This window comes from Nicotiana tomentosiformis, chromosome 2 (assembly GCF_000390325.3).
Source record: "Nicotiana tomentosiformis chromosome 2, ASM39032v3, whole genome shotgun sequence".
Classification (NCBI taxonomy): Eukaryota; Viridiplantae; Streptophyta; class Magnoliopsida; order Solanales; family Solanaceae; genus Nicotiana; species Nicotiana tomentosiformis.
In genome coordinates this window covers 30,678,201-30,695,436 of record NC_090813.1, presented here as the reverse complement: position 1 = coordinate 30,695,436, position 17,236 = coordinate 30,678,201, and the positions used below count along the sequence as shown (strand labels likewise).

At 38.1% G+C, this 17,236-nt stretch overlaps 4 protein-coding genes across 4 annotated transcripts; 3 read left to right on the top strand and 1 right to left on the bottom strand.

Moving 5' to 3' along the window:
- Positions 1 to 297: 297 nt before the first annotated feature.
- LOC138904555 (S-protein homolog 5-like) lies at positions 298 to 747 on the bottom strand. The gene has a single exon (XM_070193060.1). It carries the CDS (start codon positions 745 to 747, stop codon positions 298 to 300), a length of 450 nt encoding a protein of 149 aa, XP_070049161.1.
- A 2,635-nt stretch (positions 748 to 3,382) lies between these two features.
- Positions 3,383 to 6,853, top strand: LOC104104783 (ribulose bisphosphate carboxylase/oxygenase activase 2, chloroplastic). Its single transcript, XM_009612941.4, has 7 exons — positions 3,383 to 3,626; positions 4,672 to 5,000; positions 5,109 to 5,214; positions 5,310 to 5,395; positions 5,598 to 6,070; positions 6,167 to 6,475; positions 6,567 to 6,853. Exons 1-6 carry the CDS (start codon positions 3,582 to 3,584, stop codon positions 6,445 to 6,447), a joined length of 1,320 nt encoding a protein of 439 aa, XP_009611236.1. The 5' UTR covers positions 3,383 to 3,581; the 3' UTR covers positions 6,448 to 6,475; positions 6,567 to 6,853.
- Positions 6,854 to 8,544: 1,691 nt separating this feature from the next.
- Positions 8,545 to 9,830, top strand: LOC104104784 (uncharacterized). Its single transcript, XM_009612943.4, has 2 exons — positions 8,545 to 8,929; positions 9,532 to 9,830. The coding sequence occupies exons 1-2, from the start codon at positions 8,673 to 8,675 to the stop codon at positions 9,668 to 9,670; spliced, it is 396 nt and encodes a 131-aa protein (XP_009611238.1). The 5' UTR covers positions 8,545 to 8,672; the 3' UTR covers positions 9,671 to 9,830.
- Positions 9,831 to 14,708: 4,878 nt separating this feature from the next.
- Positions 14,709 to 15,688, top strand: LOC138904554 (uncharacterized). The gene is made up of 2 exons (XM_070193059.1): positions 14,709 to 15,447; positions 15,495 to 15,688. The coding sequence occupies exons 1-2, from the start codon at positions 14,709 to 14,711 to the stop codon at positions 15,686 to 15,688; spliced, it is 933 nt and encodes a 310-aa protein (XP_070049160.1).
- The last annotated feature ends 1,548 nt before the right edge of the window (positions 15,689 to 17,236 follow it).

Genomic DNA, 17,236 nt, shown 5'->3' with positions numbered 1-17,236 from the left:
AACTGAGGAAAATTTTAAACAATAATATAGTTAAAAATAGAGAAGTAAATTTGGACATTTTTCCCGCATCAAATTGATACGAGAAATCCAATGAAGCTCGTACTCGTATATTTTGTTAATCTATTTAAATTTGAAACAAAGCTGAGATTATATAGTTGAAATGGAATCGAGAAATAAATAGTACAAGAAAATTCATTTCATTTCTTCCTCTCTCCCACAAAGGTGAGATTATATACTCTCACTTTTTTTTTAATGCGAAATTGAAACAGATCTAGATGTTACGAGCTATACATTTTATTACCACGAATATTTCTTCTCAAATGTAGCATCTTGATGAGGTCCAAAATAGAAACCATCCTCTTGCACTTTCCAAAAACATTCAGACACTAAAACGCCAAGTGATCCACATTGGTCAGAAATATAATCATTGAAAACATCAAATGATTTGTCTTTACCATTCCAATAAAAATGGCAGAAGAATAATGTACCACCACCAAATTGTTCTTGAAACTTAAATCTAAACTCTTGACCAGTGACATTGAGTGTGTGATACCCTAGATCGTCATCTTTAGATTGACAACGAAGAGTCAAAGGTGGAGAATTATTTGGGATGTTGTCAATAATGTGCATTAGATAACCAGGACTAAATAAACCAAGTCTAGGGGTCAAACCAGAACTTGTAACTAGAGCAAGGTTAAGTGCAAATATGAATAAGAAGAGAAGGTTGATATTCTTGAAATAACTCATGTTTGACTCTTGACCAAATGGTTCTGTATATCTTGTCTTGAATCTATGTGTATTTTTGCTGCGTATTTATACATGAGAAGAAAGGTGTATCTTCCTAATCTCCTTAGATTTTGTTATCTTAGGTGAGATTTTTGCTTTTAAATTGTTTCTAAAGTAAGAACATTCTATATATGACCATTCCCATTAAGTAAGAAATTAAATGTACAGAAAGGAAAATTTTGGAAAAGATTTTATTAAATACCATATGAGGGTAGAGATATATCTAGTCAGGAAAAGAGCTTATTAACTACTCCTACCATATTTAGTCCAATGGAATAATAAGCTACTCTCTTTACATTTACATTGCAGTGCACACGAACTTGTCCATATATGACTAAAGTCAAGTAAAAGTAAAATGAATATATGTCACATTAAACAAGAGAATTTAAAGAAGTTAGAAAATAAAAGTTATGCCATTTTAGAACAATTCTCTATCCATTTTCTATAATTGGATTAAAATTAATTAATTAAGTAATTCCCATTTTTATCCTATTGAACCTTTGACTAGACTTCAGGTAGAAATTATTTTTTCCGTGTTATTTACACTAGATGGTCACTTATGTGACATTGTATTTAGAAGTTGGCTACTTTTTCAAATTAGACGCATGGTGTAAATTTTAGTTTTGAACTTTAAACTTCAAACTAGTTGACCATTTACAAGCTCAAAACCACTGGTCTAATTTTAGAAGGTGGCCAACTTCTAAATACAAGGTCACAAAAATGACTATTTGTGCAAATTAACCTTTTTCCGATTAGCCAGAAACAACCTATATCTTATTCAGTAGGGGTGTAATTGTATTAACTGTAAAGCAATTTTCATACGACCAAGTTATCCGACTATGAACTATCAAAGATGAGATATATCATGTATAAGGAATTTATGTATGCATCAACTTCCTTGAGTTATGGGTGTCTTTTATTAGTGTAATGTAAAATTCCGTAAAATTTTATTAGGTCTAATTAAATTCGTAATGACGTGATTAAGTTAATCTCGAGGTGTATCCAGACCCACACGATGCATTAAACTCGCCATAGAGTGAACCAACTCCTTTGCTTCATACATAACGTACATCCGGATTCATATTGTGTCGAATTGGCAAAAAGATTCTGTTAATATTACGATTAAAGAGTTGATATTGGCTTCTAGTTTTATCATATAAGACTTTAATTTTAATGAGTGCTTCCATATTGTTTGATCAAACTTTTAAAAGTTCCATACGAATATGTGGCATCAATCTCGGATTGTATTGAGAAGTAGGATCACAATTTAAAACTCCAAAAAATTATTGTAGAGTTTAAACTGCATTTGAAACTCCAGGAATTTTGTGCTGGAGTTCCATTTGTCAAAGTTTCAGCACCTTGTACTAGATTTGTTCCATGTTTTAGCTATCGGTATTTTTTTCCATAAGTTATTTCCGTTTTAAAAAATGTCTATTTCTCAATTATATTTCAAACAATGGCTAAATATTAATAAGCGGTCCAAAAACTGACCATCCGAGCTAATGTTTACGTCCAGCAAGCTGACTGGGCTGGCAAAAAGCTTCACTTTTGAATGGGCCAAAAATATCTTATCCAACCTCCCCAACTAGAGCCTAGACGGTTGGATCGGGCCGTATCACAGGTCAAACCCATTTTGATTGCTCTAAGTTACTAAATTTGGGCTAATGCGTCAATTGGCTGGAGACTTTGTGCTAACAGTATTTTAGCGTGAAAATATGACAGACTAGCCAGTTTTCGGACTGGTAATTGAAAAATAGTCAGTATTTGCAAAGTCAGTGAAAAAATACTTAGCCACTATTTTGTTGAGACACAGAAAGTTACAGCATAATATGTTAGATTATAGAGCTTTTGCAAATCAATTTCCAGCATATTATGTTGCAATTCCACGACACAAAAAGTTACAGCATAATATGTTGGATTATGGAGCTCCTGCGTATACACTTCCAGCATATTATGTTGGAACTCCAGTAAAAATTTGAACTCCAGCATATTATTCTGGACTTTTTTCGAAATTTTAAGGGTGTTTTTGTTCAGATTTTATCTTTACATGAAAAAGTGACTAAATTTCAATTACTTTTAAAACTGTAGTTATTTTTCAATTACCAGTTATAAATCTGGCTAATTCTGATTTCTATTTCCGTACTTTAGCCTGCAAATTTTCTTCAAATGTAAGTTGAATTTAACTCCTTTCTTTTAATTAATAACCGCGCAAGTTATAGTTCCTTATTCCTAAATTAGTTCCTTTTTATAAAGTATATATTAGCCAAAATTTGCATATTTTCTGGTAGACTACAATAACAGCCTCAAATTCTCCTTATCCACCAGGAGGAAATCAACAACATACAAAAAGGGACAATTACATCTATGTAGGAAATCAACAACATTCAAAAAAGGGACAATTACATCTATGGAGGAAAATACATCTTAAAATCTAACCTCAAAATAAAGAGGTAGCCAATCGCCATAAGCCTAAATTTTGTTGTTACTCAATCTAGTCACCTAGCCAAGCAAGAAAAATAAAAATGCAAAAATAAAAAAAAAATATTGATTGCCCATGCCAAAAATTACAAGTCACCTTCATAATCTCCACCTAGATAACCAATCTTCAATTTGTGGCCGTTGAGAAATCGTAAGCCAAATCCACATAATTTTTCTTACACTCACAACTAGTACTACTATAAAGCTTATCCCTTCACATACTATCTTCTTCAACCAATTTTTGAATATATTTAGCAAATCAAGAAAGCTTAGTCTTTAGCTTCTTTGATCAAGTTGTCATCTCAGTAGTCAAGATAATGGCTACCTCAGTGTCAACCATTGGAGCTGCCAACAAAGCACCGGTACTGTGTTTTATTCTCATCATTCTCCTACACATATCAATTTGTTTACTAAATTTAGTAATGAATTCTTGTTTTTTCCTTTTATTTTAGTTAAAAATACTTATGTTTCTCGGACTCTCCGGGTGCGTGTCGGATCCTCCAAAAGTAGTGCATTTTTGGAGGATCGATTGTTCACTAAGATTCCAGTATTTCTTTTTTGGTCTGTCTTGAATTATTCCATCTAATTCCATGTTAAGTTATAAACTTGTATCTTGAATTTTCAAGCTTGAGGCTTTATACTGTCAAATTATATGTGAAAGACTTAGGGGTGGGAATAGTAGCTGAATCATGTTAATTTTCTCGGGCAAATAACTGAAACTTGGAACCTTTTGTGAGTTCTTTGATTAAGGAATTAAGAATATTGAATTTTGTAGGGGATTGGGTAAAGGGTAGCCCAGTGCATTAAGCTCCCGTTATGCGCGGAGTTCTGGGAAGGGCCGGACCACACGGTCTATTGTATGCAGCCTTACCCTGCATTTCTACAAGAGGTTCTTTCCACGGCTCGAACCCGTGACCTAATGGTCACATGACAACAACTTTACCAGTTACGCCAAGGCTCCCCATCTTGTAGAGAACTGACCAACAAAAAAAATAAAGTTGATGGATATTTGGGGGTGTTTGTGTTTTGAGTTTGAAATATAGGATGCTATAGTGAGGATATACTTCCCCCTATGGTTTATGATTGAACCAGAATCCGGTACTAGAAGCCATGGTTACCTTCTTCAAGATTTTACTACTTCCTTTGTTCCATTTTATATGTCCCTCTTTTAACCTGTTCAATAAAGAACTACACCTTTCTATATTTAGAAACTCTTCAACTTTCGACATGTTCTTGTAGTGATACAATTGTCACGACATGTTTTATACCACAAGTTTTAAAAATGCTTTTACTATGTGCCAAAAGTTTTTCTTTCTTAAACTTTGTGCTCAATCAAATATTGTTATATAAAATGAAACAAAGGAATATGTTTCAGTGGGGTTTAATAAGGGAACATTCTTGATGCAGTTGAGTTTGAACAACTCAGTTGCTGGAACTTCAGCTCCAAGCACGGCCTTCTTTGGCAAAACTTTGAAGAAAGTGTATGCAAAAGGTATTTCCAGCCCCAAGGTTACAAACAGGAGCTTGAGGATTGCAGCTGAAGAAAAAGATGCCGATCCCAAGAAACAGACCGATAGTGACAGATGGAAGGGTCTTGTTCAAGACTTTTCCGATGATCAACAGGACATCACCCGGGGTAAGGGTATGGTTGACAGTCTTTTCCAGGCTCCAACCGGTACTGGTACTCACCATGCTGTTTTGCAATCCTACGAATATGTCAGTCAAGGTCTTCGTCAGTAAGTCCTCCATTTGGCAAAAGAAATTGTTTGCTAATTCTTCAAAATTTGAGAAGTGCTAGCTAATTGATTCTAATGTTTGATTGTTAATCAAAATTTTCACTCTAGATACAACATGGACAACACGCTGGACGGATTCTACATCGCTCCTGCTTTCATGGACAAGCTTGTTGTTCACATCACCAAGAACTTCTTGAAATTGCCCAACATCAAGGTCTGTTTAAAAAATTTACTTGTCTTAATATTCAGGTTGACATAAGCTGTCTTTTGTGGTGAAAAATAATCAATATTGTGTATGTTTTCTTATAGGTTCCACTCATCTTGGGTGTCTGGGGAGGCAAAGGTCAAGGTAAATCTTTCCAGTGTGAGCTTGTCTTCAGAAAGATGGGAATCAAGTGAGTATTTCCTTTATCATATTGTACCATTTTGTGAAAGTCAAAGGATCAAAGTAGCTTATTATAAGTTGCAAGTAGTTCTATCCGAATACGTAACTGCTTATTTATAAAATCAACTTCAACACTTGATGCCTATCAGCTATTTTTAATCAGTTAAGCCAAACGGTCTCTTACTCACTATGCTTGGACTATAAACTTGCAGCCCTATTATGATGAGTGCCGGAGAATTGGAAAGTGGAAATGCAGGAGAGCCTGCAAAATTGATTAGGCAAAGGTACAGAGAAGCAGCAGAAATCATCAGGAAAGGAAACATGTGTTGCCTCTTCATCAACGATCTCGATGCAGGAGCTGGTAGAATGGGTGGAACTACCCAATACACTGTCAACAACCAGATGGTGAATGCCACTCTCATGAACATCGCTGATAACCCGACAAATGTCCAGCTCCCCGGTATGTACAACAAGCAAGAGAACGCCAGGGTCCCCATTATTGTCACTGGTAACGACTTCTCCACATTGTATGCTCCTCTTATCCGTGATGGTCGTATGGAGAAGTTCTATTGGGCACCAACTAGGGAAGATAGAATTGGTGTTTGCAAGGGTATTTTCAGGACCGACAACGTGCCTGAGGAAGCTGTTGTAAAGATTGTCGATACCTTCCCTGGACAATCTATTGGTATAGACACTCATAACTCAAAATATTGTACTTTCCTGAAAGTAAATTATAGCCTGTTGATGATAACTGATTTGTATCTTTTTGTTCTGATAACAGACTTCTTTGGTGCTCTGAGGGCACGAGTATACGATGATGAGGTGAGGAAATGGGTTTCAGGCACTGGAATTGAAGCTATTGGGGACAAACTTCTGAACTCTTTCGACGGACCCCCAACTTTTGAGCAACCAAAAATGACTGTTGAGAAGCTCCTTGAGTATGGTAACATGCTTGTTCAAGAGCAAGAAAACGTGAAGAGAGTTCAGTTGGCTGAAACATATCTTAAAGAGGCAGCACTTGGAGATGCGAATGCCGATGCCATCAACACTGGAAACTTCTAATGCCATCAATCTCAAGTCTAAACAAGAGGTTGCATTTCCTATTTGAAAAGCTTTAATTTATAATAAGTTTGAAGATTGACGAGATTTTAAAAAAAAATTGCATTAATGTATGGATGCAGGGAAGAATGGACAACAATCTAATTGTCATGTTGCTGAAGTCTCTACTGATTCAAGTGCTCAAAAACTTGGTTCAACTTCCAGGAGTGACGATGAAATTAATATTTTCAACTTTTTGAGGCATTTTGTGAGGGTAGCTATAGAATGTGGCTAGAACTTTGTAATATATGAAATCGGTTGTGTTCCATTCATAAGGGAGTACAAACTCCAAATAATCTTTTGTTTCAGTTTTTGTAATTCTTCTGTAATCAAGCTCTTGATTTTGAATTTCAAGATTTGCTTTATGTAATTGACTTCTTGGTACTCCAATGGCTATGATCTGCAAAGTAAAACCAGTATAATTCTCTCAACCTGCAAATATAAGATTATATGCCAATAGTAATTGAAGAGTGGATACACTTATCAAAAGGAAACCCGGTTCACTAAGTTCCCGCTATGCTCAGGGTTCGGGGAAGGGCCAGATCACAAGGGTCTATTGTACGCAGTCTTAAAAGGCTGTTTCCACGGCTCGAACCCGTGACCTCCTGGTCACATGGCAACAACCTTACCAGTTACGCCAAGGCTCCCCTTTAGTGGATACACTTATCAATGAGCTTGGTCATTATAATGTAGGATACTTCATGTTTTAAAGTTGGATTACTGGATATGAATTTACACAAAGTCTCGCGGCATTTCAAGATGGATTTCAACAAGGTACAAAATCAGGATATGCCACACTTTCACTTTCAGCTGCATGCTCTTCATGCACAGTCCAACATCTACCAAATGCACAGTCCTAACCTTGCTTGTGCAGACGAGGACTACTTGGAGTTTTGAGTGAGGTGCTCATTGAGCCAATTTCTGGTTGCCTATGATCCTCACACAATGTAAATAAAGGGAACTGGTACAGGAATCTTTGCCCGGAAACTGCATTAACCTTTAGCTAGCTGACCACGTACCAAAAGTCTAAATTTGTTACTCCTACATTTCCATAATCTTTCTCCTTACTTGTTTGGATGGTCGTTACATATTGTATTGTATCATATTGTTACTTTATATACAATGTTTGTTTTGATTGTTATTTAAATTTTATTGTATCGTATCGTTAAATCCATCGTTACGTAACGGCGAAAAGTGTCACGATGGATTTGATGTGGTGGCGTTGTTACCTTTTTTTTTTTCCTCTCATCTTGCCCTTCCTTATTATTAAATAATTATATTTTATCCTTTACCCTACTTTTTATATAATAATTATCTTAGTAATGTTGCAAGTTTATTCTTCATATTGTTGGTGTCTGACATCACCAAACGTGACATATAATCTATCCAAACATTATATTCATCAAATAATACAGTATAATACAATACAATACAATACGATACATTATGAAATGACATGTAACAACAATCCAAAGAAAAATATGGAACATGGTTAATCTTCTCCTTTTTCGCTTGTTTGATCTCTAATCTTGGGTTCAAAGGGTCCTTATATACTAGAGTCAATACACAAATCTATAGAAGTTTGATCAGTTACCAAAATGGTAAAGGAACTGTTTAAGTGACTTTGGTGATTGACTAAAGTCATCCTTGTAAGGATTTTTTTCTCGGTATCACACCATTAAGAGTAACTCTACAATTTAGATTGCAGCTTCTTTCTCTAATCAACTATCAATATAAAACTTTATTCGCACACCGGCGTTTCATTTTCCGGTCCACCAAGCCATAATTTTATATGGTACAGTGAGTTTACACCTTTTTACTTAAACCAAAGAGGAGTAGCATAAATTGTAAAGATTGAAGGAAAAAAATGCCCAAGAAGATGGATAAAGGAGAAAATTTTATAACAGTAATAGTTCAAGAGCAGCCAGGAATAAACTCACACCCAAACAACAGTAAACAGAGAAAAACTGAGTGGATTGAGGAAATTTGGATCGTGGGTCCCCACTTATCCATAGATGTAACACCAAAATCTTGATTCTGATGTGGATTCCTTATCCAGTTTTCTCACATGTGGCAGCAACAGCAATTCCATTTCTCATATCTCTATGGATAATACATGATTTATACTACTCCATATCATATCATTTCACATCCAAGAAAAACAAATCAAAACATATAAGACTTTCACAATGGCCTCCTCAATAGCTAATTGTATGCAAATCACAGTCAATCCAAAATCCACTGCAATTCCATCAAACTTTTTGGGTACAAAGATTTCACCTTTGAACATTAGTACTGCTCACAAGAACAAGAAACATAGATCTCTGGAAGTGGTAGCTGCAGTTGGAGATGTGTCTTCTGAAGGAACAACTTATTTGATTGCTGGCGCTGCTGCTGTCGCATTGCTTGGAACTGCCTTTCCTATACTCTTTTCCCGCAAAGACCTGTACTAATTTTTTCATTCTTCTCTGTTCTTTTAATTATTATTTTTACGATTTAATCATCTAGTATCAGCACTCGCCTAATTAATTTGGACCGTGTCGAATAGGCCACTAAGTGGAGTGAAAAGCTGTCTCTATTCTCATGAAAAACCGAGACCTCCTGTTAATTGGCCACAATTTTTGCTTTTATTGATTTTTCTTGATGAAGGGAGCCTCCGACCAACGGTCACGTTATTTCCGTGTTACCTATAGGTCAAGGGATTAAGCCGTGTAATCAGCAGTCACTACTGCCTACATCATACCTCTGGGGTGCGGCTCAGACCCTTGCTTGCGGGATGCTTTATGCACCAGACTGTCTTTTTTTTTTTCTTCTTTCTTGATGATGTTTGAGTATCCTTGTACTTCTTGTTCTTTTGAGCCGATGATCTATTGGAAACAACCTCTCTGTCTTCATTAGGTAGGAATAAAGTCTGAGCACACATTATCCTCCCTAAACCCCATAAACCCTATATGTGAGAATATACTGAATTTGTTATTGTTATTGTCAATGATGTTTACGTAATTGGGGAGTAAAATTCATGTTGTTTTGAATTGGGTTGTTGAATAGGTGTCCAGAATGTGATGGAGCAGGATTTGTGAGGAAAGGAGGGGCAACTTTGAGGGCAAATGCAGCTAGAAAGGATCAAGTTCAGATTGTATGTGCAAACTGCAATGGTCTCGGCAAGCTCAACCAAGTTGACAAGTAAAGAGCAGCATATTAGATACATAATATAATATTAGTTCTTACTTTGTACCTGTGGAACTTCTTCTTTTTTTCTTTCTTTCTTTGGGTATATATATATTGCTGTAAAACTTGTAATCATGTATACAGGAATTTCTCCTTCAATACATTTGCAAGTTCTAATACTCTTTTATATTCTCAAATTTCCCACAATTTGTCTTGTTTAGAAACTCCAATTAGTTCCTATCTGAATTTATATATGTTGCGTGGACTCTCCAAAATAATCACACATGTGTCGAATTCTCTAAAAATGCACTATTGTTAAAAGATCTGACACGCATCCATCGATATTTTCGGAGAATCCGAACAATATAGGAATTTATACAAGATCTTAGTCCAATTGAAAGGTTTAACTATTATATGTGGTTAGGGATAGCAAAGGGGGCGGGGCAAGGCGGGGGCGGGGCAGGTTTAAGACTATGCAGGGCGGTGCAGGTTTAAAGCTATGCGAGGCGGGGTGGGTTGAAATACTTGTCATAAAAACCGATGCGGGGCGGAGCGGGTTGCGGGTCTATGCGAGTTTATGCGGGTGTAAGTATTTTTCTTCTCATTCTGAGTTCCTTGTGATCACCATATGACCCATAAAACTTGCTTCTCAACAAATTGCTAATCTACTTTGGAAAAAGAAAACATAAACAACTTGTTTATTTTATTAATAATAATTTTATGATATAGTTCATCAAAGATAATGTTTACCCGTAAAATGATACAGTTGAATTTATACATGGTTTCTAGACAAGTGAATTAATTTGATCCTGAAATAATATAATAAATAAAGAAATACACAATACTTAGCCTTAGAATGTAGATGAAATAGCAAAGATAGTGATTCCGTGAGCACGATTTTCGGACATAGCAATGATGAGATCAAAAAGCAAGAGAGAGAAATCGTCTAAAGCTTTGTATAAAATATAGTATATGTTCTTGCCAGAAATTTTGTGTGTTTTACAATGGTAACTGAGCTCACTATTTATAGCTATGCCTAGGGAAAGAGGTCCTAGGATCGTACCCTCCTTTAATGCCAATTATGAGTCATTGATGAAGATGTAACGTTGAGCATAAATGCTAAATTCTCTGTAACGGACTGTCGCTCTTAATGCTGTAGAATATTCCTTAGTAAATGCTACCGGGTGCAGGGCATTTAATACACTTTTATAAACATTATCCATTCCGGTGATAAGCGCAGTGACTGCGTTCGGTCCTCAACCATTCCATCTTGGATTCCACGTGTCCTCCTTTTAGTCAGCCACATGTCATATCATATTTTACCCTATATAGATAATACGTTAATACTACTCAGAGATATTTTCATAATTTGAAAAGACTATTTTCACAAAAACTAAGACATATAACAATCTGTTTTTGTGAAGAGGCTCCGATAGGTTTTCTTCATAGAGTGCGGAAAAATTGAAAATCAACTCAAAAAGGAATAAAATTGGACAACAACCAAAAAGGTCTACAGTGTGGACCGCACAATACTGTGTGCGGTCGCAAACTCTGAAGAGGCTCTGATAGGTTTTCTTCATAGAGTGCGGACCGCACAATTATTGTGCGGCCGCAGAAGACTAGATTCAGAGAGCTGAAGTTTGGGAGCTTGAAGATGTGCGGACCGCACTATTATTGTGCAGCCGCAGGATGCCAAAATGCGGCCGCACTCATAAATGTGCGGTCCACAGAATGGAACCCTTATCCAGTCCAAGAGCAAGAGTGCGGCCGCACTCAGAAATGTGCGGTCCGCACAATGAGAGGAAGTGCGGCCGCATCTCACTTTTGTGCGACCGCAGATAGCCATACCCACCAGTCAGTCTCAGCCGCACACAAAATTGTGCAGCTGCACAACCTTCGCATGAGCAATTTTGTCAGATATTTTCAGCTGGGTATAAATATATCTTTTTGTCATTTTTAGGTTAGGTTTTGGTGCACCTGAACATTCAGAGCTGTTTTTATTTACTGTATTGGGCAACTTTGTACTAGTTTAGCATTTAAACATTAGATTTTCTTTCCTTAATCAATTATTATGCATTCTATCTTAGTTTCTTCTTTAATTTCTTCATTTTTCATGAGTAACTAAATCCTTAACTAGGGTTGTAACCCAACCCTAGTATGGGTACTTAATGGGTGATGATTTAGGGCTTATTTGTGATTGGGTATATCAATTTTAGCCTAGTTCTTGCTTGATTTTGAGAATTGATGGTTGTAAATATTGATTCATGCCTAATTGACTTAGTCTCTACTTGAGGAAATGAGACTAAGTCTAGGAAAACTTATCTAACAAGCAATTGAGGTGAACTCAAGAAATTGATAGCCCCAATTAAAGGGTCTAATCTCGAGATAGTAAGACCCGACTTGAGCATTTATCACTTGTTTCGTGAGATACCCATTTGGACTTGAGAAAGCCAAATTTGACAAAATCACTCAAACTACCTAGAGGTATAGAGTGAGTAATTACGTGGGATTGCTATATTGTATCCCGATCAACCAAACATGACCTAAAACTATAAATCTGTTAGGTAACCGACAATGCGAAAGTCGCAACCCTAGATCTTTTATAACTTGAAAAACAACCAAAACCAAAAACATTGTCTCTTAGCTTTACAATTGCAAGCATTAGCGTAAAAGTAGAAGTAGAAACAACAATTGAAAATGTGGAAGTGTAATCTTAGGCACGTCATACATTCACACTAGATATATACCTAATCCCACATCAAGCTCTCTGTGAAATCGACCCCGACTCGTGTTGGATTTTTATTATTGCATCGACCTCCTCGCAACCTAAATTAGTGGTGTGAGTTTGGGCGACATCAATTTTTGGCGCCGTTGTTGGGGAGCTAAAAATGGATTTAGCTATAAATTTGGTTTTGTGTGTGACTTGTCTTCTTTTCCTTCCGGGTTACTAACCTTTTTGTGAATTGATTGTAGGTACAAAATAAATGGCTATCAATAATGATCCTCTCGGAAACATGCCTTTGGGGGATGTGGACGTAGAAGATGACCCAATTGAAGAGGTTCCTCTTGAACCTCAAGAAAATAGACGAGGCCGACAACCTCAAGACAACATTCCCGTTCCTCCCCCAAATCCACCAAGAGCGGCTCCACACCGGGTGTTGCCGAATGAAGGGCACGCAAGTGCAATAGTCCCGCCCCGTATTAGGGCGGGCAACTTTCAAATCACAAATGTTATGCTTACACCGCTTGAGAAACGGGGATTTTTTACCGGGGCTCTGAATCAAAATGCGTACAAGCACTTGAAAGGATTTGTGGACACCTGCTGGAGTAGTAAACAGACCAACATTTCTGAGGATGCTTTAAGATTGAGACTATTTCCCTTTTCTCTACCGAGGAAAGCCTTGGATTGGTTAGAAAGATTGCCAAACCATTCTATCCATACATGGGATGAATTGGCGGAAAAATTCATTGCCAAGTTCTTTTCTCCCGGGCATATGGCTACTCTTAGAGACGAGATTCTAGCATTCAAACAAGAACCCAATGAGCCGTTGCACGAGATATGGGAGAGGTACCGCACTATGGTGAAAGAGTGCCCGACTAATGACATGACCGAGGCCATGATTCAACAAACCTTCTATAGGGGGATAAATACTACCAATCAATACATAGTCAACCAACTTGCCGGTGAAAATTTCATGACAACACCATATGCCGAAGCTTGTGAAATCTTAGATGAAATGGAGGATACTTCATCGGCATGGAAAAGTAGATCAAATGTTCCTCAAGGTGATCCAAATGTGATTCACCTACACAAAGAATTGCACGATCATGGGCAAATAATTGTCGAGTTAACCACTACAATGAATCAATTGGCCAAAACTCAACTTCAACAGGTTCAAAGTCCTAAGCAAGTAAATGCAATGGAAGGTGTCAATATGATGGTGAAAAAGCGAAGGCAAAAGGGTCAACAAGTGCAAAATCGTGTAGAACAATTTGTGCAAGATGATAGTGGGTTCGACCAAGACGAATCATATAATAAGCAAGAGGAAGAAGTGTAATATGTGAATAATTACCAAGGGCAAAGGAACAACTCTCAAGGCCCGAATCAACAATGGCGATCTCAAGGAAATCAAGGAAATTGGACCAATAAAAACCACCAAGGCAATTGGAGTGGTGGTACCAACAATCAGGGTAATTGGAATAATAACAATAATCAAGGCAATTGGAACAATCAAGGAAGCCAAGGCAATTGGGGTGGCAACAATCAAGGATATTGGGGAGGCAACAACCAAGGGGGTTGGAACGGTAACCAAGGGAACCGGGGGCCGGGCTATCAAAGGCCTCCGATGTATCAACAACCAAACAACCCGCCTCTTTATCCGTCTCAAGGTTCTAGTTCTTCCAATAATGAGATGGGACGAATTGAAAATATGTTCAAATAAATAATGGAGAAAAATGCCGACTTCGATGCTCAATTAGCTTCTCACAACACTTCAATCCGAAATTTGGAAGTTCAATTGGGGCAAATCTCGCAAGCTTTAAACACTCATCCTAAAGGGGCACTACCTAGTAATATGGTGGTGAACCCGAAGGGTAGAAACAACACGGGACATGCCATGGCCGTAACATCAAGGAGTGGAAGAGGAGGAGATGCAACCACCTCAAATCAAAGAAGAATTATGGATGATGATGTAGTGGTTCAAGAAGATGATATTCCAAGTAATGTGGTTCAAGCTAATGAAGAAGTGAAAATTGATATTGATGAGAGTGCGGATGAGATACAAGAAGAAGTGAACACGTCTAGGGAACACGTGATTGACATATCGGAACCGGTAGTGCCAAAGGCCAAGGCACCAATGCCAAGGCCTCCTCCTCCATACCCTCAAAGGCTCTCCAAGCACAATAGTAAGAACTAATTCAAGAAGTTTATTGACATGATGAAGAGATTATCCATTAATGTGCCATTGGTTGAGTCGTTGGAACAAATGCCCGAGTATGCAAAGTTCATGAAAGATTTGGTGACAAATAAAAGATCAATGAATTGTGAGACTATCAAGATGACACATCAAGTGAGTGCTATTGTGCACTCAATGGCTCCAAAATTGGAAAATCCCGATGCTTTCACAATCCCTTGCACTATTGTAAGCGCCGACTTTGCCAAAGCTCTATGTGATCTAGGGGTGAGTATTAACTTGATGCCATACTCGATGTTCAAAACTTTGGGAATTGGGCAACCAAGACCCACATCTATGAGGTTAAAAATGGCGGATCGTACTATGAAAGGACCATTGGGTATTATTGATGATGTGTTGGTTCGTGTTGAAAAGTTCATCCTTCCGGCGGACTTTGTGATCCTTGACTGCGAAGTGGACTATGAGGTGCCAATTATCTCGGGTAGACCTTTCCTTGCTATAGGGAAGGCTCTTGTTGATGTGGAAGCTGGTGAGCTCACCTTTCGGGTGAGCGATGAAAAGGTAGTTTTCCATGTTTGCAAATCTATAAGGCAACCAAATAGCAACAAAGTTTGTTCATTTGTGGACTTAGTGACCGAGGTGATTGTTGATGATGCTAGTGCCATGATGAATATTGATGATACTTTAGAGTCCGTATTGCTTAATCATGATGATGACGAGAAGGATGGCTATGTGGAATGTGTAAATGCATTACAAGGACGAAAATTGTCCCTAGATCTTGAGAATCGGAAGACTCCTCCAACAAAGCCATCAATCGAGGAGCCTCCCACTTTCGAGTTAAATCCATTGCCTTCACATCTCAGGTATGAGTTTCTTGGACCATGTTCTACTTTACCTGTTATTCTTTCCTCTTGCTTGACTAACATGCAGGTAGATTCTACTTTGGTGGTGCTTTAAAAGAGGAGAAAAGCTATAGGATGGACATTGGCGGATATTCGGTGTATAAGCCCCGCCTTTTGCATGCACAAGATATTTTGGAGGAGGATGCCAAACCCCCCATTGAACATCAAAGAAGGTTAAATGAAGCAATGAAAGAGGTGGTAAAGAAGGATATCATAAAGTGATTGGATGTCGGGGTAGTTTACCCCATTCCGACAGCTCGTGGACCTCTACGGTGCAATGTGTCCCAAAGAAAGGGGACATGACTGTGGTCACCAATGACAAGAACGAATTGATTCCTATAAGAACGGTGACCGGGTGGAGAGTGTGCATTGACTATCAGAAGCTCAACAAAGTCACTCGGAAAGATCATTTTCTGCTTCCATTTCTTGACCAAATGCTTGACAGGTTGGTCAGATGAGCTTTTTATTGTTTCCTTGATGGATATTTCGGCTATAATCAAATTCTCATTGCTCATGAGGACCAATAAAAGACTACTTTCACTTGTCCCTATGGTACTTTCACATTCTCACGGATGCTATTTGGTTATACAATGCATCGATGACTTTTCAACGGTGTATGATGGCCATCTTCACTGACATAGTAGAGGATTTTCTTGAGGTCTTTATAGATGATTTCTCCGTGGTTGGGAATTCCTTCAATGATTGCTTGAACAACTTGGATAAAGTCTTGGCAAGATGTGAGGAGACAAACTTGGTTTTGAATTGGGAGAAATGTCACTTCATGGTCGAAGAAGGCATAGTCCCCGACCACAAAATTTCAAAGCATGGTATTGAGGTCGACAAGGCTAAAATTGAGGTGATCTCCAAACTCTATCCCCTACATCCGTGAAGGGAGTGAGGAGCTTCTTGGGTCATGCGGGGTTCTATCACCGATTCATCAAGGACTTTTCTAAGGTGGTGAACCCCTTGTGTAAACTTTTGGAGAAGGATGCCAAGTTCCATTTCAAAGAGGATTGTATGAAGGCATTCGAATTGTTCAAGTTCAAGTTGACTAATACACCTATTATCACCGCACCTGATTGGAGCTTACCTTTTGAGCTCATGTGTGATGCTAGTGATGTGGCGGACGGAGCAGTTTTGGGGTAGCGTATTAACAAAATCTTCCATTCGGTCTATTATGCTAGTAAGACCATGAATGATGCCCAAGTTAACTACACAGTGACCAAAAAAGAGCTCCTTGCTATTGTTTTTGCTATGGAAAAGTTCCACCTGTACTTGATGGGTACAAAGGTGATTGTTCATACCGACTATGCGGTGCTTCGATATTTGATGAGCAAGAAAGATTCTAAAGCAAGACTAATGCGGTGGGTGTTTCTTTTGCAAGAGTTTGATCTAGAGATTCAAGACCACAAAGGTAGTGAAAACCAAGTGGCAGACCACTTGTCTCGTTTAGAGGAGGAGGGGAGGCCATATGATGGCCTTGAGATTAATGATTCATTTCCCGACGAGCAACTCCTAGCCATTTCTATGACCGGGATGCCATGGTTCGCCGACTTTGCCAATTATCTTGTGAGTGGCATTGTACCGAATGAGTTCTCTTCAAAACAAAGGAAGAAGCTCAAACGGGATTGCCTCGACTATAATTGGGATGAGCCTTATCTCTTCCGGATTTGTACTGATGGTGTGATTCGACGATGTGTACCGGAGGAGGAACAAATGGAAATTATTGAGGCTTGTCACTCTTTGCCATATGGTGGTCACCATGGTGGA

Bases quoted from the DNA above. Each gene is read 5' to 3' on its own strand.
- LOC104104784 (XM_009612943.4), top strand. From the start codon at position 8,673: ATGGCCTCCTCAATAGCTAATTGTATGCAAATCACAGTCAATCCAAAA. The intron at 8,930-9,531 runs GTACTAATTTTT...GTTGTTGAATAG, and splicing joins CTCTTTTCCCGCAAAGACCT to GTGTCCAGAATGTGATGGAG.
- LOC104104783 (XM_009612941.4), top strand. From the start codon at position 3,582: ATGGCTACCTCAGTGTCAACCATTGGAGCTGCCAACAAAGCACCG. The intron at 3,627-4,671 runs GTACTGTGTTTT...TTCTTGATGCAG, and splicing joins GAGCTGCCAACAAAGCACCG to TTGAGTTTGAACAACTCAGT. The intron at 6,071-6,166 runs GTATAGACACTC...TTCTGATAACAG, and splicing joins CTTCCCTGGACAATCTATTG to ACTTCTTTGGTGCTCTGAGG.
- LOC138904555 (XM_070193060.1), bottom strand. From the start codon at position 747: ATGAGTTATTTCAAGAATATCAACCTTCTCTTCTTATTCATATTTGCA.
- LOC138904554 (XM_070193059.1), top strand. From the start codon at position 14,709: ATGACACATCAAGTGAGTGCTATTGTGCACTCAATGGCTCCAAAATTG. The intron at 15,448-15,494 runs GTTCTACTTTAC...ACTAACATGCAG, and splicing joins GTATGAGTTTCTTGGACCAT to GTAGATTCTACTTTGGTGGT.